This window comes from Grampus griseus, assembly GCF_964374135.1.
Source record: "Grampus griseus genome assembly, chromosome: 8".
NCBI lineage: Eukaryota > Metazoa > Chordata > Mammalia > Artiodactyla > Delphinidae > Grampus > Grampus griseus.
In genome coordinates, this window is record NC_139002.1 from 20633096 (window position 1) to 20649091 (window position 15996).

At 39.7% G+C, this 15996-nt stretch overlaps 1 protein-coding gene across 1 annotated transcript in view; it reads right to left on the minus strand.

The window, feature by feature from the left end:
- Nucleotides 1-3932: 3932 nt before the first annotated feature.
- The window catches only part of BCO2 (beta-carotene oxygenase 2), a 43133-nt gene continuing 31069 nt past the window's right edge, over nucleotides 3933-15996 (minus strand). Inside the window, exons 9-12 of the mRNA XM_082660204.1 lie at nucleotides 7239-7376; nucleotides 6460-6642; nucleotides 5868-5978; nucleotides 3933-4367 (exon numbers count right to left, since the gene is read on the minus strand). Coding sequence (XP_082516330.1) covers nucleotides 4254-4367; nucleotides 5868-5978; nucleotides 6460-6642; nucleotides 7239-7376 — 546 coding nt within the window. The 3' untranslated portion in view covers nucleotides 3933-4253. The remainder of the gene's footprint in view (nucleotides 4368-5867; nucleotides 5979-6459; nucleotides 6643-7238; nucleotides 7377-15996) is intronic.

Below are 15996 nucleotides of genomic sequence, written 5' to 3' on the forward strand. Positions count from 1 at the left end.
AAAGGGGGTGGGGAAAGGCCCGTCCGCGGCTGCGCAGTGCGGACGGCGCCCGGCAGACGTGCTCTCTGCTTCACCCTGCGACTGGGCTCCCTCTGCCGGCCTGGAGGCCGTAACAGGCGTTTCTTGCTATCTCAATCTCTTGGGAGAGCAAGCGATCAGAGAGCTGGGTCCGCCTTAGAGCGGTCAAATAAGGTGGGTGGGGTCTTAGTGTACTTCATTTTTACGTCTGCTCAATGAGGTCCCTCTCACTCCCTTCTAGAAAGCCCTGGGTTGTAGAAATCTCCAGTCGTTGCTTACTCTGCGACGAGTCCCAGGGCCAGCCTACTTATAGCTTAAAGGGAGCAGAAATTTGAGTGCACGTGTGGGACCACGTGGCTTTAAGAAATGATACTACCTTTGGACTATTTGTAAAGATTCTTACAAAGGGAAACTCTCGAGCTGTCCTTATCATCCATATGCATGCATGGAGCCGTTTATCACTCTGGGTTGCTGCAGTATAAACACATGCACCCATGAACACACACACGTTAGCTATTCTCTGTCCAATGTAGACACCTCCAGAGTGAAAGAATCTTGTTTCCTCGCCATCTACTCATAAGCGGTGGCCAAACTACTTATAGTTCCTAGTACGCACCAGTGTATTTCTCGCCTACATTCATTCTTTCATTAATTACTGAATACCTACTGTGGCTGGCACTGTTCCAGGCACTGGAAAGGAGGGATAAAATCATGGACGTGGTGGAAATATAAGCCCCATGATGGTTTCTCCCAGATGTCTCCTGTCTCCAGCTATATATGCTGTTTGTTGTGCATTAAATTATTAATGTGTAGCAAACTTCCTCACACGTTTTCAAATATTTTTCTCCTTTCCCCCATTGGGCTGTAATGAACTTTAAATAATTATAAACCAGAGATTTTTGAGATGGAAACTCAAAATCTAGTTCAGTCCTCTCACTTTACAGATAAGAAAACACAGACCCAGATAAGTGAATTATTTACCCAGGATCACTTATAAACAATGTTTCCCAGGCATTGACTGCATCAGAGATAAATACTATAACCATCAATGGTTACACAAACACTTCCCTTGTTCCCAATTCAGTTTAAAGAATCAAAATAAAATAAAAGGTAAAAGGTAGAAAGAATTTCTGAGAAATTGCTTTAGTTATTTGCTTTAGTAAAATATGTCACTGCATTTGCAGAGTTCTTACTCTTTTATTAAAGCTAATTCTATGTAAAGGTGCTCACCAAATTCACCCTCAGTCATCCTGTTATGCATTGAAATGTGTCCCCTCCAAAGTTAAATGTGTTGAAGTCCCAACCCCCAGTACCTCAGAATATGGCTTTATTTGGAAATAGTAACTTTCCAGATGTAACTAAGATAAGGTCACTAGGATGCACCCTAATCCCTTTTCCCCTCACTTGTGCACCACACAGTTCCTTTCCTTGAGTCTCTGGACACTGTCCAGTGATGAGTTGGACTTAGGGAAAGGAAGAGGCCCTGCCTAGGCTCTGAGCCTCAGTCATATGCTCAATTTCCAGAACTTTCTGCATTGGATTACCAGGCATATACACCTAGATTATAAAATGTTGTTGATCCTTTTTTGTCTTCTCCTTCAAGAACCGTATAGATGGCAGGGCCAAGGCAGAATTCAGGTATCCTTGGGTCAAAATCTTATTTTTATACTGCTAAACTTTATGTTTGAGCTTTACTCTCTGTGTAGTAGGATGGAGTAAAGGTTTATAAACAGAAGAAAGACATGATCAGAGAGACCTATGTACCTCCCAGATGTCCACTGGAGTCTTCTTCACCTTTCAGATCCAAATAAGATCTGGATCAAACTTCCATGTCTGATCTGGGGGAGTACAATGCCTTTTTGAAGACTTCTGTGAAACACCAAGGGATTTATGTTCTTATGGTTATCTCAGCCTCTACGCTCCCACATCTGCTATATTAGTTCTGTTTAGGCATCTTCTATTCCGTACCTATTGCTATTGCTCTGTATCTCACCAACACAGACACAAAACTTAGAACCTTTATTTTATTGCCACAATGCAAACCCTGACATGTGGCATTTGTATGTATGGAACCCTTTGCTAAGGTGAATAGGGTTTGTGATGTTTATAATAACTCTCAAGGAAAACTGAAGAGAAACTGACTATGTTGGTCCAGGACTGTGCCGTGAGCCTAATGAGTTCACACTGCCCCAAACTACATGTTTGGGGGGGCTTCTCCAGCACCATTCAACATGCACATGGAACATGCACAGTTTAACTGGCCTGGGCTTGGAGTATAACTGAAGGAAAAGGGAACACGGTATTTTGACGTGAGGTTTAAATGACAGATCTAGGCTGATTTGGGCTGTTGGTAAAAACTAACGGGGTTGGGCTTCCCTGGTGGCGCGGTGGTTGAGAGTCCGCCTGCTCATGCAGGGGGCGCGGCTTCGTGCCCCGGTCCGGGAGGATCCCACATGCCGCGGAGCGGCTGGGCCTGTGAGCCATGGCCTCTGGGCCTGCGTGTCCGGAGACTGTGCTCCGCAGCGGGAGAGGCCACAACAGTGAGAGGCCCGCGTACAGCAAAAAAAATAAAAATAAAACTAAAGGGGTTTAGACATGCAAAGATTATATGGTCTCTAGTGCCACCTGTTGCCCAATTAAATGAAGAACTACCAACTTTTTTTTTAACATCTTTATTGGAGTATAATTGCTTTACAATGGTGTGTTAGTTTCTGCTTTATAACAAAGTGAATCAGTTATACATATACATAAGTTCCCATATCTCCCTCCCTCCCACCCTCCCTATCCCACCCCTCTAGGTGGTCACAAAGCACTAAGCCGATCTGCCTGTGCTATGCGGCTGCTTCCCACTAGCTATCTATTTTACGTTTGGTAGTGTGTGTATGTCCATGCCACTCTCACTTTGTCACAGCTTACCCTTCCGCCTCCCCATATCCTCAAGTCCATTCTCTAGTAGGTCTGTGTCTTTATTCCTGTCTTACCCCTAGGTTCTTCATAACCTTTTTTTTTTCTTAGATTCCATATATATATATATATATATATATATATATATATATATATATATATTAGCATACAGTATTTGTTTTTCTCTTTCTGACTTACTTCACTCTGTATGACAGACTCTAGGTCCATCCACCTCACTACAAATAACTCAATTTCGTTTCTTTTTATGGCTGAGTAACATTCCATTGTATATGTGTGCCACATCTTCTTTATCCATTCATCTGTCGATGGACACTTAGGTTGCTTCCATGTCCTGGCTATTGTAAATAGAGCTGCAATGAACATTTTGGTACACAACTCTTTTGTGTGTGTGTGTGTGTGGTTCGCGGGCCTCTCACTGCTGTGCCCTCTCCCGTTGTGGAGCACAGGCTCCGGATGCGCAGGCTCAGCGGCCATGGCTCACGGGCCCAGCCACTCCGCGGCATGTGGGATCTTCCCAGACCGGGGCACAAACCTGTGTCCCCGGCATCGGCAGGCGGACTCTCAACCACTGCGCCACCAGGGAAGCCCCACAACTCTTTTTGAATTATGGTTTTCTCAGGGTATATGCCCAGTAGTGGAATTGCTGGGTTGAATGGTAAGAACTACCAACTTTTCATCGTTCTCTGAAGAACTAGACACCTGGAGATTAGGAAAAAATGCCTGATTTTAACAACATTCCTCAAAACAACAGCCTCCCAAGGCTGAGCTGGGGGCAGGGTAGGAGGTGGTACTTGGTGGTTCAACTGCAGTGGTGTCTGCTCTGGACAGCAGAGAAATAGCCAGTTTAGAAGGAGCCTCCAAGCATGACAGCCTCTGTGAGTACCTTAGGACCAGTAGCAACAGGCAGGCTGTAATGGAAAAAACAAGGGGCTTTTCAGACCTATATTCGTATTCTACTAGCTATGGTTATCTGTATTTCTTCTCCCAAGTGTGGGAACCTCTGTCACCCACTTATCTGGTGGTGATAATCAGGTCTAGTTTTTCTTTCATGTATTCTTATTACCTGTAAGATATATCCAGTAAATATAAATTTAAAACTCTCTTCAAAAGGTTGTATCAACACTTGCTTAATGTTTTCAAGGAAGATCCCTAAGAAAATATAAAACCATAATTATCTCATGAATTCCATTTTTAATAGAAATTTTAAAACCAGGTGTCTATGGTTTGGAAGGTAAGGTGCACCTTTGCTCTCTCTTTTGTACAGAGCACATTCATTTAAAACCTAGTTCCCAGACCTTGTGGATGTTCCATCAGATGGTCACGAAGGTGCCATGGAACCCGTAAGGCATTTGCACAGGCACCTCTGCTCGGCCCAGTTCTTCAAAGTTCTTGGCATCCAAGACTAGGAGAAAATTTCTTTCATTCTAGAAAAGGAAAGCCAATACTGAATATTCTCTCTTATTTTTTTCCTACAAAAAAATCTGTCTGTTTCCTCCAGTGGGCTGTAAAATTCCTAAGAGACTACATATTACTCATCTTCATGTCCACCCCCAGCATCTGGCACAGTGCCTTGCCTATTCATTCACTAAATGTTTGCAGAATGCTGAACTGAACAGAAAAGGAAATTACACCTGAAGAAGTACATATGTAGAGCAAAGAATAAGTTCTCTGTATCAATCACCTTCATAGGATCTCTTTGGGTTTAAGGATCTTTTTACCTGCCCCTTTCAATCTCCTAAGAGACATAAAAATTCTTCTAAAATGAAATGTCTCCATTTTGTGTTACTTTGGAGCTGTTCAAAAGGTAGCATTGCAAGGCAGACTGAGATTTGCCCTGGTCTAATTACAGGAGTGGCAAGTACCTGGCATGAGGACAAAGTCCTCCTAAGCCCATGGCAGGCATTATTAATTGATCACAGCACTTTCCACATCTAAACCTTAAAAAGCCTCAGAATCCAACACCCCAGGTAGCCAGTAATAATTGATCAAAGCTGGTACTCAAAGTGAACCTACTGCCACAAGACTGCCCTAGACAAGAAGTTATATATCAACATTATTGGGACTTCCCTGGTGGTCCAGTGCTTAAGACTCCATGCTCCCAGTGCAGGGGGCCCAGGTTCGATCCCTGGTCAGGGAACTAGGAGCCCGCATGCCACAACTAAAGATCCCATGTGCTGCAACTAAGACCCAGTGCAGCCAAATAAATAAATAAATATTAAAAAAAAAAAGATATCAACATTTTTGAGACACTAGGTCAGGGCCTATCACATTAGATTTTTGGGTCACTCTATTTATTTTATTTTTTTTTAGGTTTTTTTTTTTTAATATTTATTTATTTTGCCTGCACTGGGTCTTCACTGAGGCATGCAGACTCTTTAGTTGCGGCATGCATGCGGGATCTAGTTCCCCGACCAGGGATGGAACCCGGGTCCCCTGCATTGGGAGCACAGAGTCTTACCCACTGGACCATGAGGGAAGTCCCTTGGGTCACTCAATTTAAATTGGCAGCACAGATGGTGGTATGAAATATTAGACTAGAATTCAGAAGTTTGGGATTTAAATACTGGCTTTACCACTATGAGATCTGATGCAAGTCTCTTTCAACTTCCTTAAGTTACAAATTCTACGTGTAAAATGGTACCCCACAAAGTTGTTTTGATGACTAAATAAGATAATATGTATGAAAGAGGTTTGTAAATAAATTCCTATGCAAATGTTAATTATTATTATGGTTCTAAAATAGAACTTTAAAACAGTAATAAAGTACTGATTATGATAAAAGGGTACCCAAATAATAAGGAGAGGAAGAAAAGCGAGAAGGTGCCAAATTGGAATCAAAATAAACCATCAACAGCATCACTAAATATAACCCTCAGAAGGCCCAGTGCTATTTCTCTTTCTGATGATGACGGAAATACATTTACCTGGTTGGGAGTGATCACCACAGAAAGAATAACCCCACCATCTTCTTCATTGGCTCCTGGTACTGGAACAAAAACAGGTTCTGAGGGATAAAAGCCATCTTCTCTCCAAACCTGTAAGTCCCCAAAAAAGTATTTGATAAAAGACTGGTTACGAACTGGAAGCTTTCTATAGTTATTGTCAGTCCCAGCATGAATTTGACTGTCAGTGCAATGGTCCAACATTAGAAGAATCGGGCTTACTGAGTTAAATATAGGAGAGGGAGCTTTTGCAGCTGCAGATTCCATTATCATCAAACACAACTGGTGTAATTATAGTTTCCCATCAACTTGAAATAGAGGTGTCCCATGATTTCTCTCAAAATACTATCAAGCATAGAATTGTTTCTCTGGGCTTGTGGTTCATTTAGATTCCCTAGAGGGAACATACCCCTAATCTATGTGATTACATGGTTCTCAGATTTAATAAAAGTAAGTGGCTGAGCTGCTTAAATAGTAAAAAATCTCAAGACCTACCTTAAAAAACAACAGAAATTAATTCAAAGGGCAGAATAGGTTTTTTAAGAGTTCAGAAAAGGAAAGAGAATTTCATTACCGTCAGTGTCTTGTTCACCACGTCAACCTTGATCAGAGAATCGCCCACCAAATGCCGAAAGCCACAGCCATAGAAGAACTGATACTTTTTGCCACTGAACTGGCCATAGTTGATCTGGGGAAATTCAACACCTCCTTCCTCTTCTAGGTCCTCAGGATATAGATTTTCATAAGAGCACAAAATCTAAATGAGGGCATAAAAGGATTTGTAGTGATTGCTTAATTCTTACTTTTTTCAGTGTAGGTCAGCGTGGGGCTAACACCCTATAAGAGTTTGTGACAGGGCTTGAAAACTGAGGTTCTATGTCATTTTTTAATATTGTTCCTCTTTTCATCATGTGTATGAACATATAAAAGATTATCTGGTTTTGTGACTAAGTTATCAAATGGCATAGGAGGTAGAAGTGGGCTTTTATTCTACTAAAGCTGAGACATTGTTAGCTACACAATGATATGTAAGTGCAAATTATCTAAAAGGTGGGGATGGTCAATTCCTATCTCAAATACTTAGACATTCCACAACCATTAGAAAGTTTCATATATTTGTTTCAAAACACAAAAGGGATAGGTAACTACACTGCTCACTCCCACCCAGAATTCTGTGGCTCTTTTGCAAGCCATGCTCCATGACCTTACCCTGCTCAGCTGAATGTTATAAAACTTACTGGGCACCAAACATTGTGGAGAACAGCCACACTACATAGCCACACTACTTTACTAGTGAATGAAGAAACACTACTGAGGATCAAAGTCTTAGTCTAATGTCCATTCATAGCATACCTTTCCATCAGCCTGTTTCACAGCACTGGCTGAAGAATAGGTCAAGGGGCTGAGGTTCTTTCCCTCAGGGGCATTCAAACCGACATGTAAGGGCAAAACAAACCTTCGAGGGAAAGATCTGGCTACTGAATTATAGACCTGTTCAGGAAAGAGAAATAAACTGTTGAGAAAATTGTCATTCATAGAATAACAGCATGTCCCAATAACTGAGATCCAGCCAGTATTATTGGCATTTCTAAGTAATTGCATAAATGATCATTTTCATTCATTCATTTACTCAGCAAATATCAGTTGAGTACCTACAATAGGCCAAGCTCTGTTTCAGACACTGAGAACACAACAGTGAACAAAACAGTGTCTGGCCTTATATTCTAGTGGAGAAAGAATGATAATAGATAAGAAATATATGTTACTTAAGTAGTGTCAAATAAATAAATGATTATATAGCTCAAAGTCAGATAGTGATAAGTGCCAATAAGAAACACACTGAAGGGTGAGGGACTAGAGAGTAAAATGGGTGCTTCCTTCCTCAGGTTTGGTCCAGGAAGAACTCTGTGTGGAAATGGGCTAACTTAGCAGGCCTGGGTTGCTCAAACCCTGCACATTCTCAGGGAAAGCCCTGTTTTCATGACTGGTCCTTGGCCAGCACCTGGGAACGGAGCTCTTTGAATGTTCAGTCTGATAACAGTATGTTCGCATGCCTGAGGCCTTGAGGCGTGCGGTACTAATTTGTTCTTATAGTTTATGCTAACAACGTGATTTATAATGAACACCTGCCTTCTCTATGGGGCTCTAGAACTTCAGTAATTGAGATTACTCATGTAGGGGCCATATATGTTATGTGTTGATCCCCAACAAACACCCTGGACCACCAGCTTGGGTGGGCTCCCCTGGCAGGCAACATTTCACACGTGTTGTCACAACGAGTTGCTGGAGGAATCAAGCATATCCTGGGAGAGGGCTCTTGAAAGCACGCACCTGGTTTCCTCCAGACTTCATCCCATGTACCTTTCTTTTTTTCTGATTATTCTGGGACCCATGAGCCCTCCTAGTGAATCATCAAAACAAAGAGTGGTTTTGGGGACCCCCAACACAGCATCTCTGCAGAGATGATGCTTAAGCAGGAGACCCTAATAAAATAAGTGTATTTTTTATGACAGTAAGAATGGCTTAAGCACATCTTCCTCTCTTGAAATATTGTAAGATGGGGAACAAACTATGCCATTTTCCCCCATATACCTAGCCCATATCATCTCCATAACATGCAGAAATGTTTTTACTAAGTAAAGACTTAGTGCAATTTTTAAGCTTCATAAACAATTAGCTTTTAAAAATTTACTTTTAAATTTATGTAAACATTTTTGTCTTTTGCAAAACCATAGGTGAACAAAAAGAGAGTGCCAATAATGGTGAGTTAGGCAATATGGATCAACTGTTTCCCTGAGAACAGATAGAAAAACTGGACAAAAATGTTTAAAACAGCTATTTGAAGGTGCTGGTGAGCTTAAAAAAGGTAATGAAGAACAACGGGGCATAGATTTGGAAGAAGGAAACCCACAGAAACTACATATTGGGGGCAAATTTTCCACTAAGGACATCAGCTGCTTTTAAGAACAGGCAGCTGAAAGGCTGAGAAAATATAAAAGAATTTTTTATTAAACTTTTTAATTGTGAGATATATACTGCAGACCCACAAGCAGCTGTAAGAAATAATACAGAAAAGCAAACAACTGATCTTAAAATGGGCAAAGGACTAGACTAGACATTTCACCAAGATATACAAATAGCCAATAAGTACATGAAAAGATGCTCAACATTATTAGTCATTAGAGAAATGAAAATCAAAATGACAATAAGATAATACTTCACACTCATTAGGATGGCTATTATAAACCAAAAAACAAAACAAAACAACAAAACAAACAAAAAAATCCAGAAAACAAGTGTTTGTGAGAATGTGAAGAAAGTGGAACCCTAGTGCATTGCTGGTGGGAATGTAAAATCGTGCATCTGCTGTTAAAAACAATCTGGCAGTTCCTCAAACAGTTAGATATAATAGAATTATCATATGATCCAGCAGTTCCACTTCTAGGTATATGCCAAGAAAGAACTGAAAACAAGGACTCAAACAGATACTTGTACACCAGTGTTCATAACAGCATTATTCATAATAGCCAAAGGCTGAAAACAACCCAAATGTCCCCCAACAGATGAATAAACAAAAGGTAGTATATACATACAAGGAATATTATTAAACCTTTAAAAGGAATGAGATTCTGATACATGTTACAACATGGATAACCCATGAAAAGATTATGCTAAATGAAATAAGCCAGACACAAAAGAAAAAATCTTGTATGATTCCATTTATATGAGGTACCTAGAATAGGCAAATTCATAGAAACAGAAAGTAGAATAAGGGCGACCAAGAGCTGGGAAGAGGGAGGAGATAGGGAGCTGTTATTTGATGGGTACAGCGTTTCTGTCTGGGATGATGAAAAAGTTCTGTAAATGAATAGTGATGTTGGTTGCACAACATCATTAATGTATTTAATGTCACTGAATTATACACCTAAAAATAGTTAAAATAGTAACTTTTGTGTTATGTATATTTTATCACATTAAAAAAAACAAACAATGCAGAGAGATCCCATGTATCCTTCATCCAGTCTCACCAATGATGACCTCTTACATAACAACACTACAACAGGGAAACTTACATGGATATAATCCACCAACATTACTCAGATTTCACCAATTTTACACACATTCATTTGTGTTTGTATGTGTGTTTAGTTTTATGCAATTTTATCACATGTAAATTCGTATGATCACCACCATACTCAAGGTACAGAACAGTTCCATCACCACAAGGCTCCTTCATGTTACCCTTTTATAAGGATATTGCCACACCAACTCCCCCATCACTTGGCCCTACTGAGAAGAGATTTTGATAGTTTTGAGGAGCCAGAAAAATAAAAGTTGTAGTTCAAAGTCTCCAAGAAGGGGAAGCCTTGATAAACCTCTAGCTCTTTGGCTGTACCCTAGAAGTAAAAATAAACAAAAATAGTCCAGCTCTTGAAGCAACTGTATCATGTTTCAAATTTTCTCAATCCCTATAACTAGATTAAGAATATCTTCAATTGATAATGTACCCTAGCCATCTGCCAGAAGCAAATGAAAATCTTCCCCAGAGGAAGATAACAGAGTCTCAAAATATCCCTCCTACAATTTTTCAAACACAGTATTCTGTATAGAATAAAAATTAGCACATGAGATGACAAGAGAGCATGATTTTAAAAACAACAAGAAGATAAACAACAAATGATAGAAACAGAACCACAAGTGATCCAGATAATAGAGTTATCAGACTTTAACTATTCCGAATACGTTGGAGGAAATTATTTTAAATTGGGATTGTAGCAGAGAACTAAAATTAAAAAAGAGAAGGGAATCAAAATTCTAGAACTGAAAAATGCAATGAGTTTAGGAACATAGTGCCTAGGTTTAAAAGCAAAATATACACAGCTGAAGAAGAATGTTTGGGGCTTCCCTGGTGGCGCAGTGGTTGAGAGTCCGCCTGCCAATGCGGGGGACACGGGTTCGTGCCCCGGTCCGGGAGGATCCCACATGCCGCGGAGCGGCTGGGCCCGTGAACCATGGCCGCTGAGCCTGCGCATCCGGAGCCTGTGCTCCGCAACGGGAGAGACCACAACAGTGAGACGCCCGCATACCGCAAAAAAAAAAAAAAAAAAGAATCCTTAAGGAAAAAAATAGTAAAAATAAATCAAAAGAAACTCATACTAAAAAATATCATAGTACTAACTACAGAAAACCAAAGAGAAAATCTTTGCGGGGGGGTGGTAGTTCAACTTCAAAGGAGCAAAGCTTTAGACTGACAGCTGATTTCTTAACAGAAATCAGAAGACAATGAAATGATATCTTTAAAGTTTCAAAAGAAAATAACAACCTAGATTCTTTATCCAGTGGAAACATCCTTCAAGAAAGAAGGTAAAATAAAGACATTTTTCTGACAAGCAAAAACAGAGATTTCATCACCAGCATATCTGAACTAAAGAAAATACTAAAAGGTGTTCTTCAGTCAGAAAGAAAATGATTCCACATGAATGCTCAGAGAGGCTAGAAGGAATTAAGAGCAAGAGAAGGTACAGATGTGGGTAAATGGGTAATATGGGTAATTATGACTACATAAAACAACATTAATAATAATGCCTTATAAGGGTTAATATAGAGAGAGAATTAAAATATATAAAAACAGTAGCATATAAATCAGGAGTAGAGTAAATGAAGTTAAAGTGTTCCAGAGTCCTTGCATTGTCTGGAAAGAATTAAAAGAACTGATTTATAATATACTGTGTTAAATCAAGGATGCATATTGTGATTTCTCAAATAACTACTTAAAGAATGTATAACTACCAAGCTAATGGTCAGAGGGTGGAGTGATGTTTGGGGGAGGGGAGGTGGAAATGAAATAATAAAATATGCTCAACTAATGTAGAGAAGGCAAGAAAGGAGAGAAAACAAGAACTAGTGAGACAAATAGGAAGCAAATAGTCAGATGGCATATTTAAACCTCAAAATATTAATGACTGGTTTAACTAAATGTGCCAATCAAAAGTCAAGAATTAGCACAATGGGGCTTCCCTGGTGGCGCAGTGGTTGAGAGTCCGCCTGCCGATGCAGGGGACATGAGTTCATGCCCTGGTCTGGGAGGATCCCACATGCCGCGGAGCAGCTGGGCTCGTGAGCCATGGCCGCTGAGCCTGTGCGTCCGGAGCCTGTGCTCCGCAACGGGAGAGGCCACAACAGTGAGAGGCCCGTGTACCGCAAAAAAAAAAAGAATTAGCACAGTGGATTTTGTAAATGTATATTGCTTACATGGTACATATTAAGAAAGGTTAAAAGTAAAAGGATGGGAAAGTTATAGCATGCAAACATCATGGCAAAAAGCATTACTTAGAGATAAATATTCAATAAACCGGGAAGGTAAAACAATTCTAAATTTGTATGCACACAGAGCACCAACATATGTAAATTTAAAATTAGCATAACTATGAGGAGAAACAGAAAAATCTATACTCCAAGCAAAAGATTTTAATATACATTTCATGTTATATGATAACTGATAGAGATCAATAAGAATAAAGAAGATTTGAATAATATTATTTTAAAATATGACCTAATCAACATATATAAAACACTACATCCAAAATTTATTATTTTAAATGCACATAAAACGATTTTTAAATTTTTTTAAAATAATCTTTTCTGGGCCATAAAGCAAATCTCAATAAATTTTATAAACTTCAAATCATACAGTAAAATTAAGCTAGAAATCAATGGGCAAAATAACTAGAAAGATTTCCATTTGTCTGAAAGTTTAAAAATAATTTTCAAAGAAGAAATCTCAGTGAAAGTTAGAAAATACTTTAACTGAAAAGTAATAAAACATATCAAAACTTGTGGGATGCTCTGCTAGACAGAAATTTATCATCCCAAAGGTATATATGTTGAGGAGGGAAAGGTAGAAAAAGAACAAACTAAGGTTTTATATCCTTAGTTAGAAAAGGAACACATTAAGTACAAAGAAAGTAGAAAAGGAAATGAAAATAATAGCAAAAATTGATGAAACTGAAAATAAACACACATTAAAGAAGATCAACTAAGCCAAAAAGTTGGTCTTTTGAAAAGCCTCATTAAATTGATGAGAACCTAGCAAGCCTAAAGGAACAAAAAAGACAGCACAAATAACCATATAAGGGATAAAAACAGGGGCTATCAATTAACCCTACATACATTTTTTTAAAACATAGAATATCATGAATAACATTTGGTCAACAAATTTGAAATTTTAGATGGCATTAATAAATTTGTTAGAAAAAGACTATTTACCAAATCTGACACAATAAGAAATAGAGAATCAGAATAACCCTATACTATTAAAGAAATGTAATTTATAATTTAAGATCTACCTATAAAGAAACTTACAGGCCCAGATGACCTTACTGTTGAATTATTCCAAACATTTAAGAAATAATGCCAATCTTATACTTTTCATGCAGAGAGTAGAAAAGAGAACAATTTCCTACTCACTGTATGAGATCAGCGAAACCTTAATAACAAAACCTAACAAGGGGGCTTCCCTGAGGCGCAGTGGTTAAGAATCCGCCTGCCAATGCAGGGGACATGGGTTTGAGCCCTGGTCCAAGAGGATCCCACATGCCGCAGAGCAACTAAGCCTGTGCACCACAATTACTGAGCCTGCGCTCTAGAGCCTGCGAACCACAACTAATGAAGCCCACGCGCCACAACTACTGAAGCCCGCGCTCCTGGAGCCTGTGCTCCACAACAAGAGAAGCCCCTGCAATGAGAAGCCCGCGCACTGCAACGAAGAGTAGTCCCCGCTAGCTGCAACTGGAGAAAGCCCATGCGCAGCAACGAAGACCCAACACAGCCAAAAATTAAAATTAATTAATTAATTAATTAAATCTATTTTAAAAAACTAACAAGGACATTATAAGAAAGAAAAATTACAGGCCAATCTTAATCATGAAATTGATGCCAAAAAATGCTAAATAAGATATTAGCAAAGCAAATCCAGAAATATATTAAAAATACAGTGCAACCAGCTGGGATTTACTTCAGGAATAGAAGGTTAGTTTAACATTCAAAAATCAATCCATGGCTATTATAAACGTTTTAAAATCAATCAGTGTATCTCACCACATTTGTAGAAGAAAGGATAAGTCATGTCATTATCTCAACAGTGCAAAAAAAAATTTGATAAAATCCAACATCCATTCATGAGAAAAATTATTAGTAAATAAGCACATCAGCGTCATGCTGTACACATCATCGTCATAATGCATGATATGCTCCCTTTGTCTCTCCCCTTCAGTCTACAACCAATAACATAATGTTAACTCAAGAAAGGTTCATCTGCTCAACACACTGGAAGGCTAGAGAGTTCCACACATTTGTACATCTAAAGGTGGGTGGACTGGAGCACACTGAAGAGGCAGAACTGAGAGGAAAGCAGAGGTGGTGCTTATAATCCCGACTCCCAGCTACAGTAGCTGGGCCTGCAGCCCCAGAGAACCCAGTAAGAGCAGGGGAGGCAGCACACATGACTCCGACCTCCTGGCTGCAGGAGCACCCACAGCCGCAGGGAATCAAGCAACAGTGGCAGCGGGGCCTGTGACCCCTCCAGTCATGGAGGTGGCCATGACCCAGGCCCCTATCCACAGCTGTGGTGCCTGGGAACCCAACAACTCCAGACACAGCAGAGGCCCCAGCCACCCTGGCTACCCCCACTACCACCCTCCCCCAACAGCAGCAGTGCCTGCAACACAGGCAACCCCAACATGACAGACGTACCCATCACCCCGATGCCTGAGGCAGCAACACCAGCAGCAGCAGTGACACTGGCAGCAGCAAAGCACCAGTGACCCTGGAGGCATAAGCTATGAGAGGGAGGGCACCAGGCAACAATTCTCACAGAGGTGGTAGAGGGTGGAAAGTGCTGATTTTCAAATATAGCCACAGGCAGCTCAAGTAAGAGAAACCAAAAACTTGTGCCACCTACTTATGAACAAAAGAAAGGCCTCTAATAACTAACCTGTTGAAATGCTAGCATCTAGTAAAAAAAAAAAAAAAAAAAAAGCTTTACCTAAAGAAGAAAGGTGTTTGCTACTTCAAACGTGCTGGCTACATCAACTCATTAAGCACCATAAAAAAAACATGGTAACACAGTATCACAAAAAGAAAAAGACAAATCTCCAGAAATCAAACCTAAAGTCATGGAATATTGCAATCTAACCGACAGAGGATTCAAAATAGCTGTCCTGAAGAAACTTGAGGCGCTACAAGAAAACTCAGAAAGGCAGTTCAATGAGCTCAGAAATAAAACAAATGAACAGAAGAAATACCTTACCAAAGAGATTGAAACTAGGAAAAATAACCAACCAGAAATTCTGGAGCTGAAGAATTCAGTAAATGAGATGAAGAACATGTTAGAAAGCACTGGAAATAGAGCAAACCATATGGAAGAGAGAACTAACAAGCTTGAAGATAGAAAGCTAGAAATTAGACAGAAGAGGAGAGGGAACTAAGATCTAAACAAATGAAAGATTTCTACAAGAATTATCCAACTCCATTAGGAAGGGTAACATAAGGATAATGGGTATCCCAGAAGGAGAAGAGTGGAAGAAAGGAGCAGAGAGTTTATTTAAAGAAATAATAGCTGAGAACTTCCCAAACCTGGACAACTGGATATCCAAGTCTCTGAAGCAAAGATAACACCTAATTATCTGAATGCAAAAAGACCTTCTCCAAGATACATTATGTTAAAACTGTCAAAAGTCAATGACAAAGAAAAAATTTTAAAGACAGCCAAGGGAAAAAAAGATAGTAACCTACAAAGGAACCCTCATTAGGTTACTGGCAGATTTCTCAGCAGAAACTCTACAGGTCAAAAGAGAATAGAATGACTTACTCAAGATATTGAAAGATAAAAACTGTCACCCAAGAATATTCTATCCAGCAAAGTTATCCTTCAGATATGAAGGAGAAACAAAGGCATTCCCAGACAAACAAAAGCTAAGAGAGTTCAGCACCACTAAACCTGCCTTTCAAGAAAGGTTGAAAGGAGCTCTTCTACCTGAAACAAAAAGGCGGAAGAACACAAAACTTTGAGTAAGGTCATAAACAGAATCAGAAAACTGCAACTCTGGACTTC